Here is a 20800-nt window from a genome sequence, read left to right on the forward strand (position 1 = left end):
GTGATGTCATTGTGACATGATGATGACTTTGGTGACATCATCAGTAATGTCGTCAGTAACCTCATCTGTAACACAATAAGTGACATGGTGACGACATCAGTAACATCATCAGAAACTTTGTCAGTGACATCATCTGTAACATAATAAGTGACATGGTGAAGACATCAGTAATGTCATCAGAAACTTTGTCAGTGTTATCATCTGTAACATTACCAGTGATGGCATTGTGACATCATAAGTGACATCATCAGAAACGTTGTCAGTGACATCTTCTGTAACATGATCAGTGATGTAACCAGTCACATGATCAGTGACGTCAATGACATCAAAAGTGACGTCAATGACATCCCAAGTGACGTCAATGACATCACAAGTGACGTTGACATCAGCAGTCATTACCAGTCACCAATGACATCATCAGTGAGGTACGTGAGGTGAAGGCGGGCTCACCTGTGGGTGCGTTTCAGAGCTCTGCTACCGTCAGGCGTCACAGAAAGCGACTTCCACACACCACTTTTGTCCATTTCATACGAGATGTTTACTTCTGATGGGTCCAAACTACACACACACACACACACACACACACACACACACACACACACACACACACACACACACACACACACACACACACACACACACACACACACACACACACACACACACACACACACACACACACACACACACACACACACACACACACAAACTCGTTAGAAGCTCAAAGGTGTGTGTGTGCACGTGCATGCGGCGATGACGCACCGTCCTTTTAGACTTTCCACCTCGATAACCATGGCTGGCTCGTACGGACATATTTCTGCCGCCTGCTCTGACATCTGCTGGAAATCCTGGGAAGGGAGCGAGTCAAGAACGAGAGTCACATCGTCACATGCAGTGTTTAACTTTTTGTAATAGTTATCGTTGACAACCTATTTTACCATGGCAAAAATTAGACGATAACTAATCAAAACAAAATGACGATAACAAAACTGACATTTTCGTCAACAAAAATGTGTGATGTTCCACATTGTAATACAGTGGAACCTCAATTAACAAACTTAATTGGTTCTAAAACATGATTTGTAAATCGAAAAATGTGCTAAGTGAAGCAGAGTTCTCCATAAGAAACAATGTAATTATGTATAATGGGTTCCAGCCTTGACAAAAGTCCGGCCGTGTATAGAGATAGTATGGACAGGTAGACAACAGGCGCCATGTTTGGTACCTAGGACGTGTGCGGCTGTGCCCACATGCATGCAATTAGGTCGTTCTGACTGACGTTAGTTTTCCTGTCAAAATAATATGTCTAAATATAGTTCTAAACATACTCCAGCTCATAAACTTAAAACAAAACATCATTTTATTTTGTCAAAGTAAAGCTTTAAAGCATTTTTGCAACCTTATTGGATGCACTCCTCCGCTGTCTTAATGCAGTGACCAGCAGGCTGTCAAACACATGAAATGTACGTCACAAAACACAGAACGACCCCCCCAAAAAGTTTTGCCCTCGTTTTGGCATCATCCTCATTAGCTTTGGACCAACAATTACGGAGAAATTGTGACTTTTGTGTGAAGTACAGTATGTCAACTGTGGTGTCTGCCCTCCAATATATTTGTAATCACTGCACTATATATGCCTGGACTATTACTTTGTTGAAAATATTTTATAGGTTTTGTTGTGGCAAGTCATGGCTTCCTGATTTATTAACTTGTGTACTGAACTAATGCTGCTTTTTACCGCAATATTTACCATATATTTATATATAACATATATACATTATTTATATATTTTTGTACTTGAGTTTTGCCATAATTAATTGACTGTCGATTTGCATGTATGTTTGTAATCATAAAAATCAATAAAAACATATCAATAACAAAAAACAGTATGTCTACAGTGTTTGGAATTTTTCGGACACATATCTATAATAAACATGTCTTTAGAACATATCTTTTCCAGGCGCATATTATGCATATTTTGAGTGGAAAATATTCTTCAAAATTGTTATGGATGCAGCTCGCACATTAACATAATCTGTACTGATACCTACCGTGTTTTTCGGATTATAAATCACAGTTTTTGTCATAGTTTCAGTCATATACTCCGTAGCGATTTATGTGTGAAGTTATCAACACATTACCCTAAAATATCAAATAATAGTATTTATCTCATTCTAGTAAGAGACGAAGAAAATGTCCGCAATCGTCACACACACGTCAGCAATCGTCACACACGTCAACCAATAAGAATTTGGCGAGAGAGGGTCATGGCAGAAGTGCATTGTGCGTCATGGCAGAAGTGCATTGTGGGTCATGGGATGCTAACTGCTGCTACATCCGTAGCTATTAAAATTGATTATTTCAACATTGGCGGTACCTTATAAAAACTGAGAAGGGCTGAACTAAAATGTCACCGAAAAGGAAATCATATACTGCAGATTACAAGCCGGTCGTAGTGAAATATGCAGCAGAAAACGGCGACCGAGCAGCAGAAAGAAAGGAAACGGCGCATACCAGAGGCGACACCGGGGAGGAAGATTTCATCGGATTTAGCGATCGGGAGTGACAGATTGTTTGGTAAATGTATAGCATGTTCTATATGTTATAGTTATTTGAATGACTCTTACCATGATGTGTTGCGTTAACATACCAGGCACGTTCTCAGTTGGTTATTTATGCCTCATATAACCTACACTTATTCAGCCTGTTGTTCACTATTCTTTATTTATTTTAAATTGCCTTTCAAATGTCTATTCTTGGTGTTGGGTTTTATCAAATTAATTTCCCCCAAAAATGCGACTTATACTCCAGTGCGACGTATATATGTTTTTTTCCTTCTTTATTGTGCATTTTCGGCCGGTGCGACGTATACTCCGGAGCGACTTATAGTCCGAAAAATACGGTAATTTGCATATAAATGCAATTAAAACCACCAAGTGTTGACAATGAAAGGCTTGATAACAGTTTTAACTCGGTATGTAGCGCTATCAAAATCTCACGTTGCGGTATATGTCCAAAAAAGAAACAAAGACTAAAATGAAGTGGCAGGAATGTTTAAGATAAACACACTTACTGTAATTGAACAAACACATAATGCTAATATGTTCCTAATCATATTTATAACTACAAACAAGTATTTCTAAGTGCAAATAATTGTACAGGAACATTTACCGTATTTTCCGCACCATAAGGCGCCCTGGGTTATAAGCCGCGCCTTCAATGAACGGCATATTTCAAAACTTTGTCCACCTATAAGCCGCCCCGTGTTGTAAGCCGCATCTAACTGCGCTAAAGGAATGTCAAAAAAACAGTCAGATAGGTCAGTCAAACTTTAATAATATATTAAAAACCAGCGTGATGTGGGCGCGCATGGAGTCGTATATCAACATGGACGGAGCTGCGTGAAAAAAGCCACCCGGCCTCTTCGCGTAAACTTACCTTAACCACTCGCTCATCTTTTCTTCATCCATCCATCCCTTCGAGTTAGCTTTTATGATGACGCCGGCTGGAAAGGTCTCTTTTGGCAAGGTCTTCCTTTTGAATATCACCATGGGTGGAAGTTTCTGGCCATTAGCATGGCAAGCTAGAACCACAGTGAAGGATGACTTCTCATTCCCTGTGGTGCGAATATTCACCGTACGTGCTCCCGTTGTATCCACAGTGCGGTTCACAGGAATATCAAAAGTCAGTGGAACCTCGTCCATGTTGATAATGTTCTCTGGCCGGATCTTTTTTTCAGCTATCTTGTTTTTACAATATGCACGGAAAGTAGCCAGCTTTTCTTGAAAGTCTTTAGGCAGTTGCTGTGAAATAGTAGTCCGTGTGCGGATGGAGAGATTGCGTCTTTACATGAACCGGAAACCTGTCGCTTAGTAGGAGCCATTTTGTGGTCTTTACAGATGTAAACACACAAAGGAAATGAAACGTAATATCCGCGCGCTTCTTCTTCTTCTTCTTCTACGCGGGCGGGTGGTTGCTTACAGTAGAAGAAGAAGCGCTTCCTGTTCTATGGGGGCGGGTGCTTACCTTGGCGGTTGCTTGCGTAGAAGAAGAAGCACTTCCTCTTCTACGGGGAAAAAAGATGGCGGCTGTTTACCGTAGTTGCGAGACCGAAACTTTATGAAAATGAATCTTAATATTAATCCATATATAAAGCGCACCGGGTTATAAGCCGCACTGTCAGCTTTTGAGTAAATTTGTGGTTTTTAGGTGCGGCTAATTGTGCGGAAAATACGGGTACTGTTCCAAGCAAATATTTAGAAGAACAACTTACAGTTGCAGTTGACCTTTTACTTACTACATTTCTCCTCCCCCTAGAGTTCCTGTGTTCGTCTTGTGGGCGGAGTTGTGAGACGTGCACAGCTGTATGTATATATATATATATATATATTTATATGTATACATGTGTATAGACACTGTACGTTACTTTATATGCAGTCGGCTTTCGACCACATTTTTTTTAGCCTGATGCGGCGCCCAAGTCAAAAAGTTGGGGCACCCCTGATATAGATGAACAAGATTTGTGGAATCAAACACATTTCTAGAAACATTTTACCTCATTTACATTTGAACCTTTCTATGAAAGCTTGAAACAGTTTTCTGTCACAATAACAAACACGGCATGAATTAAATAGCAATAAAAAGGAGTCTTGTTATGAAAAGATTGGTTAAAAAGAGGTTGTGCCTACGACATAGGTCAATCACGTCCAGAGTCTATGGTAGTACTTAGAATGCATAAAAAAAGAAAAACATATGTGTTCTTGTCTCACATAAGGATTATGAATGATAGGCAAAATTTTTAAAAAGTGGATTTTCCCTTTAAGGAAATGTTTTGTAGTCTAAATAAAGGTGCTTTCAAAGCTCATTAAAATGTTCATTAACTAAAAGTAGACTAAAACAGAATTAATTTAGATGACTAAAATCGGACTAAAACTAAAATCATTTTTTGTCAAAAACAACTAAAATAAATTAAAACCTGCTGTCCAAATTAATACTTGTCACATGGTCACACGGCGGTGCTCACCTCCTTCTCCCGCTTCTTCTTCTTGTCGTCATCCTTCTTCTTCTTGCTCTCGGGTATGAGGTCGTCCAGCCAGCTCAGCTCTCGCTTCCTGAAGCAGAAGTCCAGAAGCTTCCGAATAAACACCAACGCCAGGACCTGCGGAGAGCAGTGGAGTCACGGGGAATAGGGGTGGTCGGGTGTCGCCTGGCATCTGCGTGTGTCTCACCATCATGGGGAAGACGACAGCGGCGGCGGAGGCTTTGATAAGCCACAGGACAACGAGGCAGGACAGCTGCACGGCCGTGAAGGCGTGCACCTTCCAGAGAGGCACATAGCGAAGGTAGATGAGGTCCGGCTGGTGCTTGGGCGCCATGGCGAACAGTTTGATGCGGTCGAAGAGCTGCAAACATCAAAAACAAAACACATGAAGAAGGGGGACAGAGGTGTTTTGGAATGTTTACTATTCAATAAATATATATCCAGAGGAAACTAAGATATTTAAAGTATTTATTTGGGTACTCAAATAACATCAGATTACAAAGATAAAACGTTTTTGCTGCTACGGCAAGAAAGAAGAAAGCAAGAAGGAGCGAGAGAGAGAGAGTGACTGAGCGATAAATATCTCTTCCAGAACTTTATAGCTTAAAGGAATGAGATATGAGGGACGGGATGGGTTTGGGAGAAATGTCTTGTCTCCTGGGAGGGGGAGAGGGAGGAAGATGAGCAAAACACACTTGATCTGATCAGGAATGTTTCGATTAAACATTCGACAAGCACTCACAATCACAAAAGAAACCCATTTGTAGAGTAACCGTTTGACCAAAATACAAATACAACATGAATTAGTGATCAATCAACTAACATCAGCAATCTGTGTCCTATTTTACTGAGAAAGTAGGGGTTTTGGAGACATCCCCAGTAAGCCCCAAGAATGTATAAAAAGGTTATAAAAGTGACAAAAAACAGACCAATGCAGTGAAGACAAAGCCACACACTCAAACTCTTAGACTCAAATTGTGGTTTTGGATGCACGGACACCCACCTGAATGCCTTTGAGAGAGGACACGCCCATGTAAAGGAAGACACCGTAGAGGACAGGCATGGGGATGAACTGTGGACGGAGGAAGGAAGGCTTGACAATTGGGCTTGATGCATGTCATACAGGGGGTCATATACATACATACACACATACATATATATACACACACACATATATATATATATATATATATATATATATATATATATATATGTGTGTGTGTATATAAATATATATATATACATATATATATATATACACATCTATATATTCATGTGTATATGTGTAATGTAGCAAACTACTTTTGCCGTGTTGCTTGTAGTGTAGCTTGCTACAATTCTCTGGGGATAGCTTCCCCTGTAGCTTAGCTAAACTTAATCGAGAGTTACTTGTAGCTTAGCGTTGGAGTCAAATTTCCTTTTTTGTTTATATTGTTTTTATTTTGTTTTCTCTTAATTGATTGCTGGCCTCAGTTCATGCTGAATTTCCTTTTCGGCAGATTGCTCCCCCCACTTCCTCTTGAGAACCAGGAAGTGTTGACAGGGATGGGGCCGTTGCTATGGTGCGGTTGCCATGGTAACCTCATTTAATTGGGTTCAGGTGGGAGCACTGGGGTGCGATTGCGTGGAGGACACAAACAGTTTTCGACCGTGCCGTGCGGGCCGTGTGTGGTCAGGTCTCGCTGCTGTGACAATGTTCCATTCAAGGTCAGCATACATTATGTTCTATAGCCTACACCTGATTTCATTTTGATAGCTTAAAATAAACGGATTGTCATATCCAAACATATTTCCACAGTACGGGACTTTGAATCATTTGTACGCGTCAAACTAGTCAACACAGTCGCCCTCAGTAACAGCTTAAAGGTAAAGGCTGTACACTTAGCTTGCTACATTTTCCAAGTAGCTTGCCCACCACTGGTTGGGGGACCTCACCCATCTCGGACACATAAGAGATGTGACCTGTATATTACACGCAATTTGAATAAAGGACAATGTGCCTTAACAGACATTGCATTCTAAAATTTTTCACCAGTATAAAAACTGACTCCATTTGCAAAATATAGACAAGTTTGGCAGCACTTTTACTTGATTCGAATCTCTCGTCCACCGGACGTGCTTATAGCTCATATAAGTCAATTCCACTGTTTTCTATTATTTTTTCCAGGTAGCAAGCCTATGGAATAAGGTCCAATTTGTCTCGGTACGGTCCCTTGGTTTTTTATTTGGTACAATCCATTTTGATCCTGCTTGTTACTCACGTTTACATTGTAAACAAAGCCTTCATCCAATATGTCTACCCAGCACCCACAATGCATTGCAAAATCACGTGGCCTTTCGAGCCATATGGTGAAAGGTCAGGTGTCTGCACACCTGGCCTGGCGCTCACCTTAAGAGCCGAGGTCATGAAGACGGAGCAGCCCATCAGGACAAAGATCATGAACCCTGTCACACGCTGCTCCCTGATGCCCAAAAATTTAGGCTGCTCGCCCGGGGCCGCGCACGCCGACTCCTGCTTGAGGCTGTTGATGTGCGAGATGGAGAGCACGGTCGCCGCCACAAACCACGGCAGGCCCATGACGGAGCAGACACCCAGCATCAGTGCCACCACCAGCAGGTCGAGATGGTAGCCGCATCCTTTCTGGAAGCACACGGTCACGCGGCTTTAGGCCTGGCAGATGAACCATAGGCGCGGCAGGTCGGGCTCACCTTCAGCTTGTTCTCCTTCCTGTTGATGATGACGGCGGTGATCTGCTGGTCCATGAAGATGAGGATGGTGCAGAGCAGAGCGGGGATAGCGGCGGCCAGCAGCGTCCACCAGGGGTTTGGGCCCAGCGGCGAAATGAGCCACCCGCGGGTGTTGGAGGTGGGCTGAAAAGCATCACGACACTCATGTGACCACCTACATCTTCCAATCACAGACTTCAACAATCAGGATGCTGACTTCCTGTTTGGACCTCAAGGTTACCTCAAAGCGGTCTGGCACGCTGAGTTTGGGGGAAGGAATTCCCATCAGATAATCCAGCAGCACCATGACCATGATGGTCAGGAAGACAGCGAAGTCGCTAACGGTCGAACGTACCTGAAGTTGGGGGGAAAAAAACGGTGTTAGCTTTTCTTCTTTGTTCTGTTTTTCCCAGAAGAAGTGGGACAAGACCTTGGTTGGGAAGTATCTCCTGGTCTTGAAGCGTTTGAGGAAGGAGCAGAGGAGGAAGGTGGTGAAGAAAAGGATGACGGACCAGTAGAGGACGTCAGGGATGAAGGGACCGTCGCGGCTGCAAGCTAAGCCCACAAACTCGCCGCGCAAAGTCCGACAGTCCTGCAAAGAGACAACAGCTGCACTTGCCCAGGTGTCCACTAGTGGCTGCTGTTGGACACTAGAGAATTTAACCTTCACACTCAGTTGCCCCCATGGCACGCTCTCGCACGAGTTGTAGCCGTGGTTGCTCCAAATCTCACGCAGGTCAGCTGAGGTGTTGGCGGGTGGAGAACATCCACACCTGCCAGCGGCCAGCGATGACTTCAGGAGTCAGTGATGGGGTGGGATCGCAGAAGGCGATGAGAAATGACACGGTACGCTTACTTGTAGAAGGTCAGGTTGTCCAGGTGGTTGTCCGTGTTGACCGGGTAGAGCTCCCCCAGGTGGAGCAACTTCTCCAGGGCCTCGTAGATGAAGATGGCGCAAATGAGGGCGGCGAAGGCCTCCTCGGTGAAGCGCGTGATGTAGCACACCAGCGAGCTGGCGTCGGTGGCAACCAGCAGCAGGCAGAGGAAGGCGGTCCACAGGCCGATGCTGGTCCGTAGAGACAGGTAGGACAGACCGTAGTCGCTGAGGACAGGGAAGACAATGGAATGATCAAGAGTAGAGATGTCCGATTATATCGGCCTGCCGATATTATCGGCCGATAAATGCGTTAAAATGTAATATCGGAAATTATCGGTATCGTTTTTTTTATTATTGGTATCGTTTTTTTTATTTTTTTTTATTAAGTCAACATAAAAAACACAAGATACACTTACAATTAGTGCACCAACCCAAAAAACCTTCCTCCCACATTTACACTCATTCACACAAAAGGGTTGTTTCTTTCTGTTATTAATATTCTGGTTCCTACATTATATATCAATATATATCAATACAGTCTGCAAGGGATACAGTCCGTAAGCACACATGGTTGTGCGTGCTGCTGGTCCACTAATAGTGCTAACCTTTAACAGTTAATTTCACTAATTTTCATTAATTACTAGTTTCAATGTAACTGTTTTTATTTTGTTTTACTTTCTTTTTTATTCAAGAAAATGTTTTTAATTTATTTATCTTATTTTATTGTATTAATTTTTTTTTTTAAGTACCTTATCTTCACCATACCTGGTTGTCCAAATTAGGCATAATAATGTGTTAATTCCACGACTATATATATCGGTTGATATCGGTATCGGTTGATCGCGGTATCGGTAATTAAAGAGTTGGACAATATTGGAATATCGGATATCGGCAAAAAGCCATTATCGAACATCCCTAATCAAGAGTTTATATTTTTTATCCAAGCAATGCAATGGTGATCTGTACTTTGGTCTTCCTGGTGATGTTCTATCAAGCACCCTGTCACAGTCCCTGCAGTGTCTTGTCTGTCTGGGTGTGGTCATGTGTGGGCGAAATTTGGGTTCCTAGCTTCCCAGTCTGGCACACCTGGCGCTGATCAGCTCACTCACCTGCCTGCCATTAGCTAATCACCTACACTCCACAAAAGCCCTGGTCTCCTCACATGACGCTGCCAAATCGGTTCACAGCTCTCCAAGTGGTAACGCTTCTCGCCAGTTCTAGTAGTATTTTGATGATCTTGTTGATCTTTTGTTTGCGCCTTTTGCTCCTGGTAACTTGTTCCTTGACTCACCATTGTTTTCCTCTGCCTCCAGTGCCTACCTCCTCTAAGCCTGCCTGCCTGCCAGACACTAGTGATGGGTTGATGAGGCGTCATGAAGCGTTTCGACACATTACAAAACTGTATTGATACTGTGTCGATACTGTGTCACTAAATACTGACATCTGCTGGACATTAAAAATCCCTACAGGCAACCTATGGACCGACTCAACTGACACTGATTTTATGCCCTAGTACAGGGGTCACCAAACTTTTTGAAACCAAAAACTACTTCTTGGGTACTGATTAATGCGAAGGGCTACCAGTTTGATACACACTTAAATAAATAAATATATTGTCATTTGTAAGTTACACGTAAGTGTGATTTAAACAAGAATAGCTAAATAAATAAATTTATATATTAAAAAATTTGGGTATTTCTGTCTGTCATTCCGTCGTACATTTTTTTTTCCTTTTACGGAAGGTTTTTTGTAGAGAATAAATCACCCAACCATGCAAATTTTGCATTTCCTTTGGAAATCGAGGTCCCAGAGTCTGGAGGAAGACAGGAGAGGCACAGGATCCACGTTGCCTGAAGTCTAGTGTAAAGTTTCCACCATCAGTGATGGTTTGGGGTGCCATGTCATCTGCTGGTGTCGGTCCACTCTGTTTCCTGAGATCCAGGGTCAACGCAGCCGTCTACCAGCAAGTTTTAGAGCACTTCATGCTTCCTGCTGCTGACCTGCTCTATGGAGATGGAGATTTCAAGTTCCAACAGGACTTGGCGCCTGCACACAGCGCAAAATCTACCCGTGCCTGGTTTACGGACCATGGTATTTCTGTTCTAAATTGGCCCGCCAACTCCCCTGACCTTAGCCCCATAGAAAATCTGTGGGGTATTGTGAAAAGGAAGATGCAGAATGCCAGACCCAAAAACGCATAAGAGTTGAAGGCCACTATCAGAGCAACCTGGGCTCTCATAACACCTGAGCAGTGCCAGAAACTCATCGACTCCATGCCACGCCGCATTAACGCAGTAATTGAGGCAAAAGGAGCTCCAACCAAGTATTGAGTATTGTACATGCTCATATTTTTCATTTTCATACTTTTCAGTTGGCCAACATTTCTACAAATCCCTTTTTTGTATTAGCCTTAAGTAATATTCAAATTTTGTGACACACGGAATTTTGGATTTTCATTTGTTGCCACTTCAAATCATCAAAATTAAATGAAATAAACATTTGAATGCATCAGTCTGTGTGCAATGAATAAATATAATGTACAAGTTACACCTTTTGAATGCAATTACTGAAATAAATCAAGTTTTTCAAAATATTCTAATTTACTGGCTTTTACCTGTAGTCGAATCGCTGTCTTTACAGCAAGGTTTCTTATCAGAGTCAACATTGACCCGTAGTCAATACCTCTGGTTCATCAGCATCAGGTGCAATGACAGCTGCCTGTCAGGCTATAAGATGCAGCAGACACGCTGTCCTTTTTGCTATCTGGTCTGCTACTCTCCACCATGTTTCTACGGACTTATCAGAGTCAACATTGACCCGGAGTCAATACCTCTGGTTCATCAGCATCAGGTGCAATGACAGCTGCCTGTCAGGCTATAAGATGCAGCAGACACACTGTCCTTTTTGCTATCTGGTCTGCTACTCTCCACCATGTTTCTACGTCTCCTGGTCCTGCTGTTGGTTGTGGCGCGGTGCAGCCGGGCTCAGCCCGTGGACAACCGGGACGAGCTGAACAGTGTTCGAGCGTCTCTGGAGAATCTGAAAGCCGACAGACGAGGTGACGCTGCATTGCTGTGCATTCGAGCTGGTATTAGCTAGGACCATACGTTCACGGTATCACGATATTGCTATATTCTACATCGTTGACTGATCAATTTTTAATACGAGTTTTTTAAATGTACAATATACCAATGTTTCTTAGCCGTTGTCTGTCCGCGAGCGGCCCCAACAAAAAAATCTTCTTCTCAGGAGTAATACGTTTGGGGCGCAGCGGCACTCGGTTGTAATACACTTTTCCACCACTTGTGGCAGTAATGACAATATCAAACAAACAGAAAAAGACCGGAACTACAGAAATAGAGAAGTTTCTTAAGCACAAAAATTATGACAAAAGTGGCGAAGCTGTATTTTCATTTGCACTTTCAATTTAATGACAGTTTAGTTAAGAAACCTATTCATAAAATCAAAAGGAAGACTAATTGTGTGAATGCTCCAAAGCATTCACACATAGTTTTCTACACCAAAATTAATCTATTTATTCAACTTCTTCTTCTCCAGATTTTGCCGCGCTCTGCCTTCCACATTTTTCACCCGATTCAAAACGTTTCAACTTCAAACTGTTCAGCCTATTCGGGAATCGCGGGCTTTCCCTTGAAAAATTGCAAAATTTCCCAGAATTCCAGGTTTTCTGGGACATTTTTCCCATTGGAAAATGAATTGGCCATTTTTCAAACTTACACCATTTCCACATTTTTCGACCGATTCAAACCATTCCACCTTCAACACATTTCACCATACTGGAAATTCAAACTATCTTTTTTCCAAGTAAAAAAAAATCCAGGATTTTCCGGAATTCCTGGTTTTACAAAGCCCTATTTCCACCCTTTTTTTGGCGACTACTGCTTCCACATTTTTCAGCGCATTTCAACCGTTCCACCGTCAAAACATTTCGCTTAATCAGGACATAAAACAAAGTGGTTTTTTGAACTGGAAAAATTCCCGGTTTTCCTGATATTCCAGGAATTCCGTAATACCATTTCTCAATTCAACATGTTACTAATTCAACATTTCTCGACCGATTTGAAAAATGTCAACACCAACCATTTCAACTCATTCAGAGCATCTACCATTTTCAAAAAAATGTCCGCTTTTCCCGAAATTCCCAAAAATCATTCTTCAAAGTTCCACAACTCCCACATTTTTCATCTGATTCAAACTGTTCCAACTTCAAAATATCCAGCCTGTTTGGGAATTGTGTGCTCCCTTTCAACAATTCTAAAAAAATTCCAGGATTTCAGTTCAACTTCAGCATTGGAGCATTCACACGCAATTCCTTCAGGAATTGCCTCATGTAGTTCAGTGGTAATATTTGAGTGGGCCCCTCTGTAGTAGAAAACTTGGGGCCTGAGATCGAAAAGGATAATCACTGCACTGATAACAGTAAATAAATTTTACTAACAGTCGAATGATGCAAAAATATTAATGTATATATCGCTTAAAATATATTGACATATCGTTATTTTTTTCTCCACCCCTAACTGCCTGTGTTTACCGTGTTTCCATGGTAACAGCCATGATGGATCGTCTGGATGAGGCCGAGAGGGAGCTGAAGACAGTCCAAGGTGAGCATATCTGCAAGTTGCCGTTGAGGTCAAAAGGGTGACACAGGCAGTTTTCTGGGTGCAGAAAGTCCAAAAGTGGCCTTTGCTGCCTCGCTGGGAGGAAACGGCGCCCAGAAGACGACATCCGGAAACCAAGATCTTATCTACAGGGATGTCCTGACCAACGTGGGCGGGGCTTATAATGCCGCTACAGGTAAGCGTGGACAGAGTGAGACAGAGGGTCTGATCTACTAAAGGTTTGCGTGTATTAAAACTCACGTTTTGGGGTTTAAAAAAATCTAAGTTTTATGCCTGCTGTTTCTCAGTGTTTTTCATATACATCTTTGCCAATTGCTTCTGGGTCATTCCAGCACACCAAAGTGCCGGTGTTGTGCCCAAAAGTGACTGTCCAACACCCCTAATCTCTACAGCACAAGTGTCAAACTCAAGGCCCGGGGGCCCAGATCTGGCCGGCCACAATTTTTTTATTTGGCCCACAAAAACCTGGAAATGAGTCAGTAAATGTATTTTTATTTTGACGAAAAAATTGCATGTAGCCCTACTGCATGCAAGTGCATGTATTTTGACTTTAATATTATCTGATCACGTTTTTTTTAACTAAATGTATATTTGTTTGTCACCCTGGTTTATGATTTCAAAGCAAGTTATCCATCAATTCAGAACTTTAGTTAATTAGACCCAAATGCAGTATGAATGAACTGTGTTCTATTCTAGTGGCAAATCTTTCCTGTGATAAAATGGCAACCAAAGTAATCAAAAAGGTCAACCAACGAACAAGATTTCTCTATAGAATCTCCTCTCTGGTCAACAAAAGCACCATGAGGGTTCTGGCGGGAACTCTCGTTCAACCCTTTTTCGATTACGCATGCACCTCCTGGTACCCTAGCAACTCCAAAACCCTCAAATCTAGACTCCAAACATCCCAGAACAAGCTAGTCAGATTACTTCTAGACCTCCACCTCACTCCTACCCACTTCTCCAAAGTGGGCTGGCTCAGGGTGGAGGACGGAGTAAAACAACTTGCACTGAGCCTGGTCTATAAAATCCGCTACACCTCCCTGATATCGAAGTACATGTCAAACTACTTCCTTAATGTAAATGACCGCCATAACCACAACACCAGGGGGAGCTCTACTAACCACATTAAACCCAGATTCCGATCTAACAAAGGTCTTAACTCATTCTTTCTATGCCACATCAATGTGGAATGCGCTCCCAACAGGTATAAAAAGGGCATCTCTAGCCTCCAAAACCGCAATAAAAGTACACCTCCAGGCAACATCAACCCTAAACTAACACCCTCCCCGGATTGTTAATAATCAAATGTAAACAATCAAATGCAGATATTTGTCTTATGCCTTCTGATCTCTCTCTCTCTCTCTGTCCACTACTTGCTGTACGAATCCTACCAAGTCAGACCTACACTGTTTCAATATCCATTTCTCTGTTCTCAATTGTTGATGACTGATAACAACCAAACCTAACCCCCCCCCCCCCACACACACACACACACACCCCGAATTGTAAATGTAAATGATTCAATGTATACACCCTGATGATTATCTTGTGATGACTGTATTATGATGATAGTATATATGATAGTATATATCTGTATCATGAGTGGACGCCAACTTAAACAAGTTGAAAAACTTATTCGGGTGTTACCATTTAGTGGTCAATTGTATGGAATATGTACGTCACTGTGCAACCTACTAATAAAAGTCTCAATCAAATTGTTTAGAAAATTATTAGCATTAGCTTTATATTCTGGCTCAGATATGTGTGTCCTACAGGAGAGTTCACAGCACCCATTCGCGGCGTCTACTACATCCGCTTCACCGCCAACGCCCCCACCGACTTCCCAATGAGTGCTGTGCTCTACAAGAACAACGCTGAGATCCAGCTCATTGCCCACGAGCAGCCGTCGGGCGAGGGCAGCGACACGGCGTCAAACGGTGCCGCCCTGCTGCTGGAGAAGGGTGACAAGCTGAAGATGGTGCTGTGGCACAACACCCAGATTTGGGACAACAGCAATCATCACAGCACGTTCAGTGGCTTCCTGGTCTTCCCCTGGTAAGAACCAGACTGTAAACACGGTGACCCACACACAGCAACTTCCTAACTATCCGTTCTAAAGTCAGACAGAAGATGGAAAGAAAAGGGAGCTGAGCCCACAGCTTTGAATTATCTGTGTGTTGGTTTAAAGGGGAACTGCACTTTTTTGGAATTGTGTCTATCATTCACAATCCTTATGTAAGACAAAAACACATTTGTTTTTCTTTTTTTATGCATTCTAAGTCATAAATAAATGCTAGCAAAAGTAAGCTAACAATGAAGCTAATGTGAGCCGCTTTATTCCGCCTTTAAAGCGCTCTAAAAAAGATCCAAACAACTCCAAGGTTTTATACACACGCTGTAAGTATATATGTAATGCAGTAACATTCATAATAACATGCAATATTTACATATTTTGCTCATTTTAAGCATACAGCAGCGCATCTATTTCACAGACGTATCACAACAATCACGTTTCCCTTCAACAGCACATAAGCGTCATGTAGCAGTATTGCTGAGTGCAAAACAAGAAATACAAACTATGAACATGATAAAACAATCACTTACTGTACAATGTCTGCTCTCACTGGGATGCCGATTGATGGGATGTTTATATCTTCCCGTTTGGATGAAAAATTAATCATAATCCTCACCAAAGGTTAAACAAAATAAGTGTCTTTTTGTGTCTTTCTTGCCATCTCCGGGTCTAAGTTGGATGTCAAAGTAGACTATCTTTTGGGTTTATGTCCACAACCTTCTACTATCCAGGTGAGAGGCATGATTTATAATCTATAATTAACTTTCACCAACTCAGAGGCGATGCAGCAGCTCAATATGTCAATATAGCAGCATAAGCTAGTTAGCGCTGTGATCACGGCGCAGCTAAAAGTTTGTCTGCGTTAGCGCTTACAATAACAACATCACTAATAATTGGTTAATATTCAGGTCACGACATGTAAATGGAGTATTGACGCTTTTTGGATGTTTTTTAGAGTGCTTTATGGGCGCAATAGAGTACTCCCTTTAGCAACATTGTTAGCCACCCCATACTTGCAGTAATTTACGGCTTAGAATGCATAAAAGAAAAACATTTGGAAAAAAAAAGTGCAGTTCCCTTTTTAAGACAAGGCTTAAAACAAACATACTTTTACGTTTCTGCGGTTCTGGTCCAAGAGTTGGATCCACTGCTCACATCTTGATCAGATCGTTCTTTGTTGGCGCTGAAGGGTGGATGAGCCTACGATGAAGTTTGACGTTGAATCAGAGATGAAAAGCCTTCTAGCGTCAGTGTCGCGGGTCCAGGCTGACAATTCAGGTGCGGTACTTGTTTCCGCACGTCACGCTGGATGTGAAATCATTGTTGTGTGTCGGCAGAACTCAAAGACCGCCTGGAGACCACGGAGAAGGAGCTGATGGCCATGAGAGGTCAGTCTGAAATCCTTTTTCACCTCCTAACGTTGTGGTGAAGAGGACACGCCCAGAGCTGCTACTAAAACGTATTCACCGTCTTGTGCAGATGTGCCAAAGGTGGCGTTTGCGGCGTCGCTGGGTGGTAACGGTCTTCAGAAGACAACGTCAGGAAATAAGAAGCTCCTCTACAAAGACGTGCTGACTAATGTCGGCGAGGCGTACAACCCGGAGACAGGTGAGTGGCGACCACGTGGCACACCTGACAGCACGAACTGTGTTGGTCTGGAAAATGATTAGCATTAGCATCGTATTCTCGCTTAGATCTGTGCACTTCATCTTGCAGGAGAGTTCACAGCTCCCGTTCGCGGCGTCTATTACATCCGCTTCACCGCCAACGCCCCCACCGACTTCCCAATGAGCGCCGTGCTCTACAAGAACAACGAACAGATCCAGCTCATCGCCCACGAGCAGCCGTCGGGCGACGGCAGCGACACAGCGTCCAATGGCGCCACGCTGCAGCTGGAGAGGGGCGACAAGCTCTCGCTGTACCTGTGGCACAACACTCAGATTTGGGACAACAGCAACCACCACAGCACCTTCAGCGGCTTCCTGCTCTTCCCCTTGTGAGGGTGGCGGCCATCTTGACACACACGCAGGGGTCAGGGGTCACTAAATAAACGTTGATTGATGGCTTTTCAGACTACAGGTGAAAATGTGCTTTGTAGCTAAAACTAAGTACTGTACCTGTTTTAAATAAATTCAAAAACGAATATTTTACGTTCTGTCTTGATCTTCCTGTTGAATCATTTGTAAGCAAAAACGTCAACATGTGGATTCTGAGCGCTACACATGTTACATTATGTAGCCATGACAGGGTGTGGCGGCTTGTTTTTAGTTTGAAAAGTTGTGTATCCTTTCCTAAAAAAAACAGATGCTTAATTTCTGCAGGCTGAAGGAATGTTATTGTGACCAAAATTATCACGGTTACTACTATCGCGGTATTGTTGAATGTGCTCAAAAAGGACTTTTGAACCAGGTTTTAGTTAAAAAAAAAACAAAAAAAAAACTCTATTGACACACCATACACTTTCATTGGTAGAATAAATCATAAATATTGTTCTGGCTTTTTATTAGGCATATCATTTGTATTTGAGTTTTTGTGAGTTGTAAAGGTTTGAGTAGTTTTCATTCCAATGTTCACTAATTTTTCATGTGTGCAAACGCAAAAACTCCCTGAGCATTCAGTGGAGCATGTGTGAGCAACGTCCGACTTGCATACTGTGGCTATACAAGCAACACACCTGTCTCAAACCTGACATAATTTAAATGTCTTATTACTATAATAAAATGACAGCAGTGATTTCCCTTACATTATTTTCTGATATAGGTGATTTGGCCCACTTACCATGCAAATAACCAAAAAAATATTGTTTTTCATGAGCTATGTACAAGTATTGTATGTCTGGTTGGAGGTCCTACTTTGGAAAGAATTTGTACCCCTTTTAGAGATCAGATTTAGTTCCCCTTAAAACATTCACATGTTGCACAATGAGATGTAAGCATGGGATAAAGTGTACATTCCTGTAGCTTTCTGTCTGTAAAATATATCTTTTTATGAGCATTTCTGTAATCTCGGAACAGCATTTTATAATTAATTTTCAAGCACACATCTGAAATTTGAAATTTACACTTTGTGTGGTGTTGGAGTGGTCCGACTTTTTGTGTACACATCACTAGCTGTGTTTCCATTGCAGTGTTTCGCAAAGTGATATTTCTAAAATTTTGACAAAGTACATTTGCTACAAGTTTCTATTAAAGGGTGTTTTGCGTCATGAGCCGTAATTCTAGTAAAATATCATCCAGTGAGACTCCACTTTGAGGAAGATATTATAGCCACTGCTGTTGCCGTGATGTCAATAGAAGACGAAGGCAGCGGGTGATCGCTCAAAGGCAACGTCTTTATGGCCCGATTGACATTGTTCGAGCATGTGGGTCTCTCCGAGCCTCCGCGTCGGCCTCTATTCCCGAGAAGGGACATGCCAGACGGCCTCGCTCCACCCCATCCGACTGATCGGAGACCTACGGGCCCCTTGACACTGTTCGAGCATGTGGGTAATCCCCGAGTCTGCGGGTCGGCATCTTTTACCAGGAAAGGAACCGCGAGACGTCTTGATGCGGCGGTGCCGCCTAGCTCCCCCCGACCGACCAATCGGAAGCGAGACCAAGACGACCTGTCTGCCCTAGTTTTCCTGCATTGGCATTTGGCACCGAACCCCCCCCCCCGGTTCGGTTTTTAGGTGCCTTGTTAATACGGGAAAAGTGTTTCCATCATGCCTTTAGGAAACACTTCAACATCGAAACGTCTCAAAAAGTACCTCATGAGAGCGCAAAAATGTTTTAGCGATATTTGAGAGTTTTCTGAAATAGGGGTGTTTCTGTTACCAGTTTCTTATTGCGATATTTAGGTTTTGTGGGGTAATGGAAACTCAGCTAGTGTCTAAGTGCCATGAGTGTGTGTGTTGGTGCAGTTAAGAGAGAGAGAGAATGGCTGCTGTGGATATGACAGATGACAGAGTTGGTTTAAGCCTGGTATGAGCGGCAAAAAATGTTTTTTTCGCTAGAAGTTTTTTTACTTATGTTTTTGGGGTGCTTACGGCCGAATATAAACAGTTTTGCGCAATAAAGTGATCGTTCAAATACCTTTCCTCCTTAAATCGTCTCGACAGACGTTACAATAATAGAACAGGGTTGATGACCATTGTTTGGCCGCTTGTTGTCACCTGTCACTCACAGTTGCATTGCAAAATCATACAGAACATATTGTTATGCCTTTGATTTTGTGCACGGCATAGATTTGCTGTGTGCATAAGACGCTTAAGCAGTGCGCAATAGAGGGAACGTTGATCACTTCCGGTTTATGTGACGGCACGCGAGTTCACTTTCTGTTGTCATTATTGGTTCGACTACAGCTCGATCACTCTAAGAGAGCACAACCTTTAGGTTCAATGTACACAATTGAACAGTTTAGTTTCTCAGATAGCAATGAGTTTATACAACTGTGATAAGCGCTAAAATTAGCAGTTTTAGCTATAAGTCCTTTACCGTCACATCCCAACGCCAACAACTAACCTGCAAAACTTGAAGAGGATCTTCTCAAAGACCAGAACGGGCCCAGTGCTGCCCAGGATGGTGAGAGGCTGACCCGCAAAGACAGAGTAGGCCACACCTGTCAGAGAAGCCCCAAACAGAGATTCGATGGCGCTCTAAGGAGGACAGGGAGCGTCAGACCTTGTACGTTGTGAAGGCATGGCGACCGGCAGCAGTACACAGCTCCTTACTATGTTCCCTTTGGTGGCTTCTCCGAGCAGGCCTCCGAAAGTGATGACGGGCGACATGCAGGCGCAGTACAGGAAAAGGACGGACGCCAAACACTGCAGGCTGACGGCGTCTGTGATGTCACTCAGCAGGAAGGGCGCTTTCCTCCGGATATCCTTCACCAAACCACCAAAAAGCCTGCCGCACGCCACAGAACGTTAGCAGCCTCATTGCTAACGTGGATCACGTGCATGATGGCCGGACCTTCCGGTCCTCTGCAGCTCTGGTCCAGTCTGATGCCCTGCGTCTTTGACGATGTCAGAGCTGTAGGCGGAGCCGTTGGGCATAGGCGGGATCTTCCTCTTCTCCTGCAAAGTCAAGACAAACAAGCTAGTGAAATGTTAGCATGCTAATTAGCGTGTCTGCAGGCCGAGGCATCCCACCTGAGACGGCACGCTCTTTGGGGGCTCGATGCGGATGCTGGGGTCCCATTCACCCGGCGGGAGCACCGTCACCTGGTCCAGGAACTCGTCAATCCCTGACAGCAGGTCGTTCCGGTCCTTTGCCTTGTATGCGACGTCGTGGAAAATCTACGAGTGACAAGACACGTCAGACCATGCGGTACTGTCACATGACTGGCCAGGCTTGAAGGCGGCACCTCGTCCGTCATCAGTGTGGCCATGGAGCGTCCAATCTCGTGGTACTGCCGACCTTTTCCAAACGGACCCAGCAGAAGGAAGAGGAACCTGATTG

At 43.2% G+C, this 20800-nt stretch overlaps 2 protein-coding genes across 11 annotated transcripts in view; one reads left to right on the forward strand and one right to left on the reverse strand.

Moving 5' to 3' along the window:
- Window positions 1-20800, reverse strand: part of LOC133620953 (sodium bicarbonate cotransporter 3-like) — a 56312-nt gene that overhangs the window by 714 nt on the left and 34798 nt on the right. For 6 of the 10 annotated variants that reach the window (XM_061982643.1, XM_061982641.2, XM_061982644.2 and 3 more), the window contains 15 exons: window positions 20706-20793; window positions 20491-20637; window positions 20312-20415; window positions 20071-20245; window positions 19862-19995; window positions 8625-8870; window positions 8199-8541; window positions 8010-8123; window positions 7751-7912; window positions 7431-7682; window positions 6045-6113; window positions 5229-5402; window positions 5024-5158; window positions 763-848; window positions 451-558 (listed from right to left, as the gene is read on the reverse strand). In XM_061982643.1, coding sequence (XP_061838627.1) covers window positions 451-558; window positions 763-848; window positions 5024-5158; window positions 5229-5402; window positions 6045-6113; window positions 7431-7682; window positions 7751-7912; window positions 8010-8123; window positions 8199-8541; window positions 8625-8870; window positions 19862-19995; window positions 20071-20245; window positions 20312-20415; window positions 20491-20637; window positions 20706-20793 — 2337 coding nt within the window. The remainder of the gene's footprint in view (window positions 1-450; window positions 559-762; window positions 849-5023; window positions 5159-5228; window positions 5403-6044; window positions 6114-7430; window positions 7683-7750; window positions 7913-8009; window positions 8124-8198; window positions 8542-8624; window positions 8871-19861; window positions 19996-20070; window positions 20246-20311; window positions 20416-20490; window positions 20638-20705; window positions 20794-20800) is intronic. The other 4 variants (XM_061982647.2, XM_061982649.2, XM_061982650.2 and 1 more) reach the window with 1 other exon arrangement.
- On the forward strand, window positions 11536-17509 carry LOC133620955 (complement C1q tumor necrosis factor-related protein 4-like). Its single transcript, XM_061982653.1, has 8 exons — window positions 11536-11703; window positions 13217-13267; window positions 13332-13460; window positions 15061-15340; window positions 16549-16637; window positions 16697-16747; window positions 16839-16967; window positions 17076-17509. The coding sequence occupies exons 1-8, from the start codon at window positions 11577-11579 to the stop codon at window positions 17357-17359; spliced, it is 1140 nt and encodes a 379-aa protein (XP_061838637.1). The 5' UTR covers window positions 11536-11576; the 3' UTR covers window positions 17360-17509.

The sequence above is a fragment of the Nerophis lumbriciformis genome, linkage group LG21, assembly GCF_033978685.3.
Source record: "Nerophis lumbriciformis linkage group LG21, RoL_Nlum_v2.1, whole genome shotgun sequence".
NCBI classification, from domain to species: Eukaryota; Metazoa; Chordata; class Actinopteri; order Syngnathiformes; family Syngnathidae; genus Nerophis; species Nerophis lumbriciformis.

Excerpts from the sequence above, each read along its gene's own strand:
- LOC133620955 (XM_061982653.1), top strand. The coding sequence starts at position 11,577 with ATGTTTCTACGTCTCCTGGTCCTGCTGTTGGTTGTGGCGCGGTGCAGC. Across the intron at positions 13,268-13,331 it reads GGAGCTGAAGACAGTCCAAG|AAAGTCCAAAAGTGGCCTTT; the intron begins GTGAGCATATCT and ends TTCTGGGTGCAG. Across the intron at positions 15,341-16,548 it reads GGCTTCCTGGTCTTCCCCTG|GGTGGATGAGCCTACGATGA; the intron begins GTAAGAACCAGA and ends TTGGCGCTGAAG.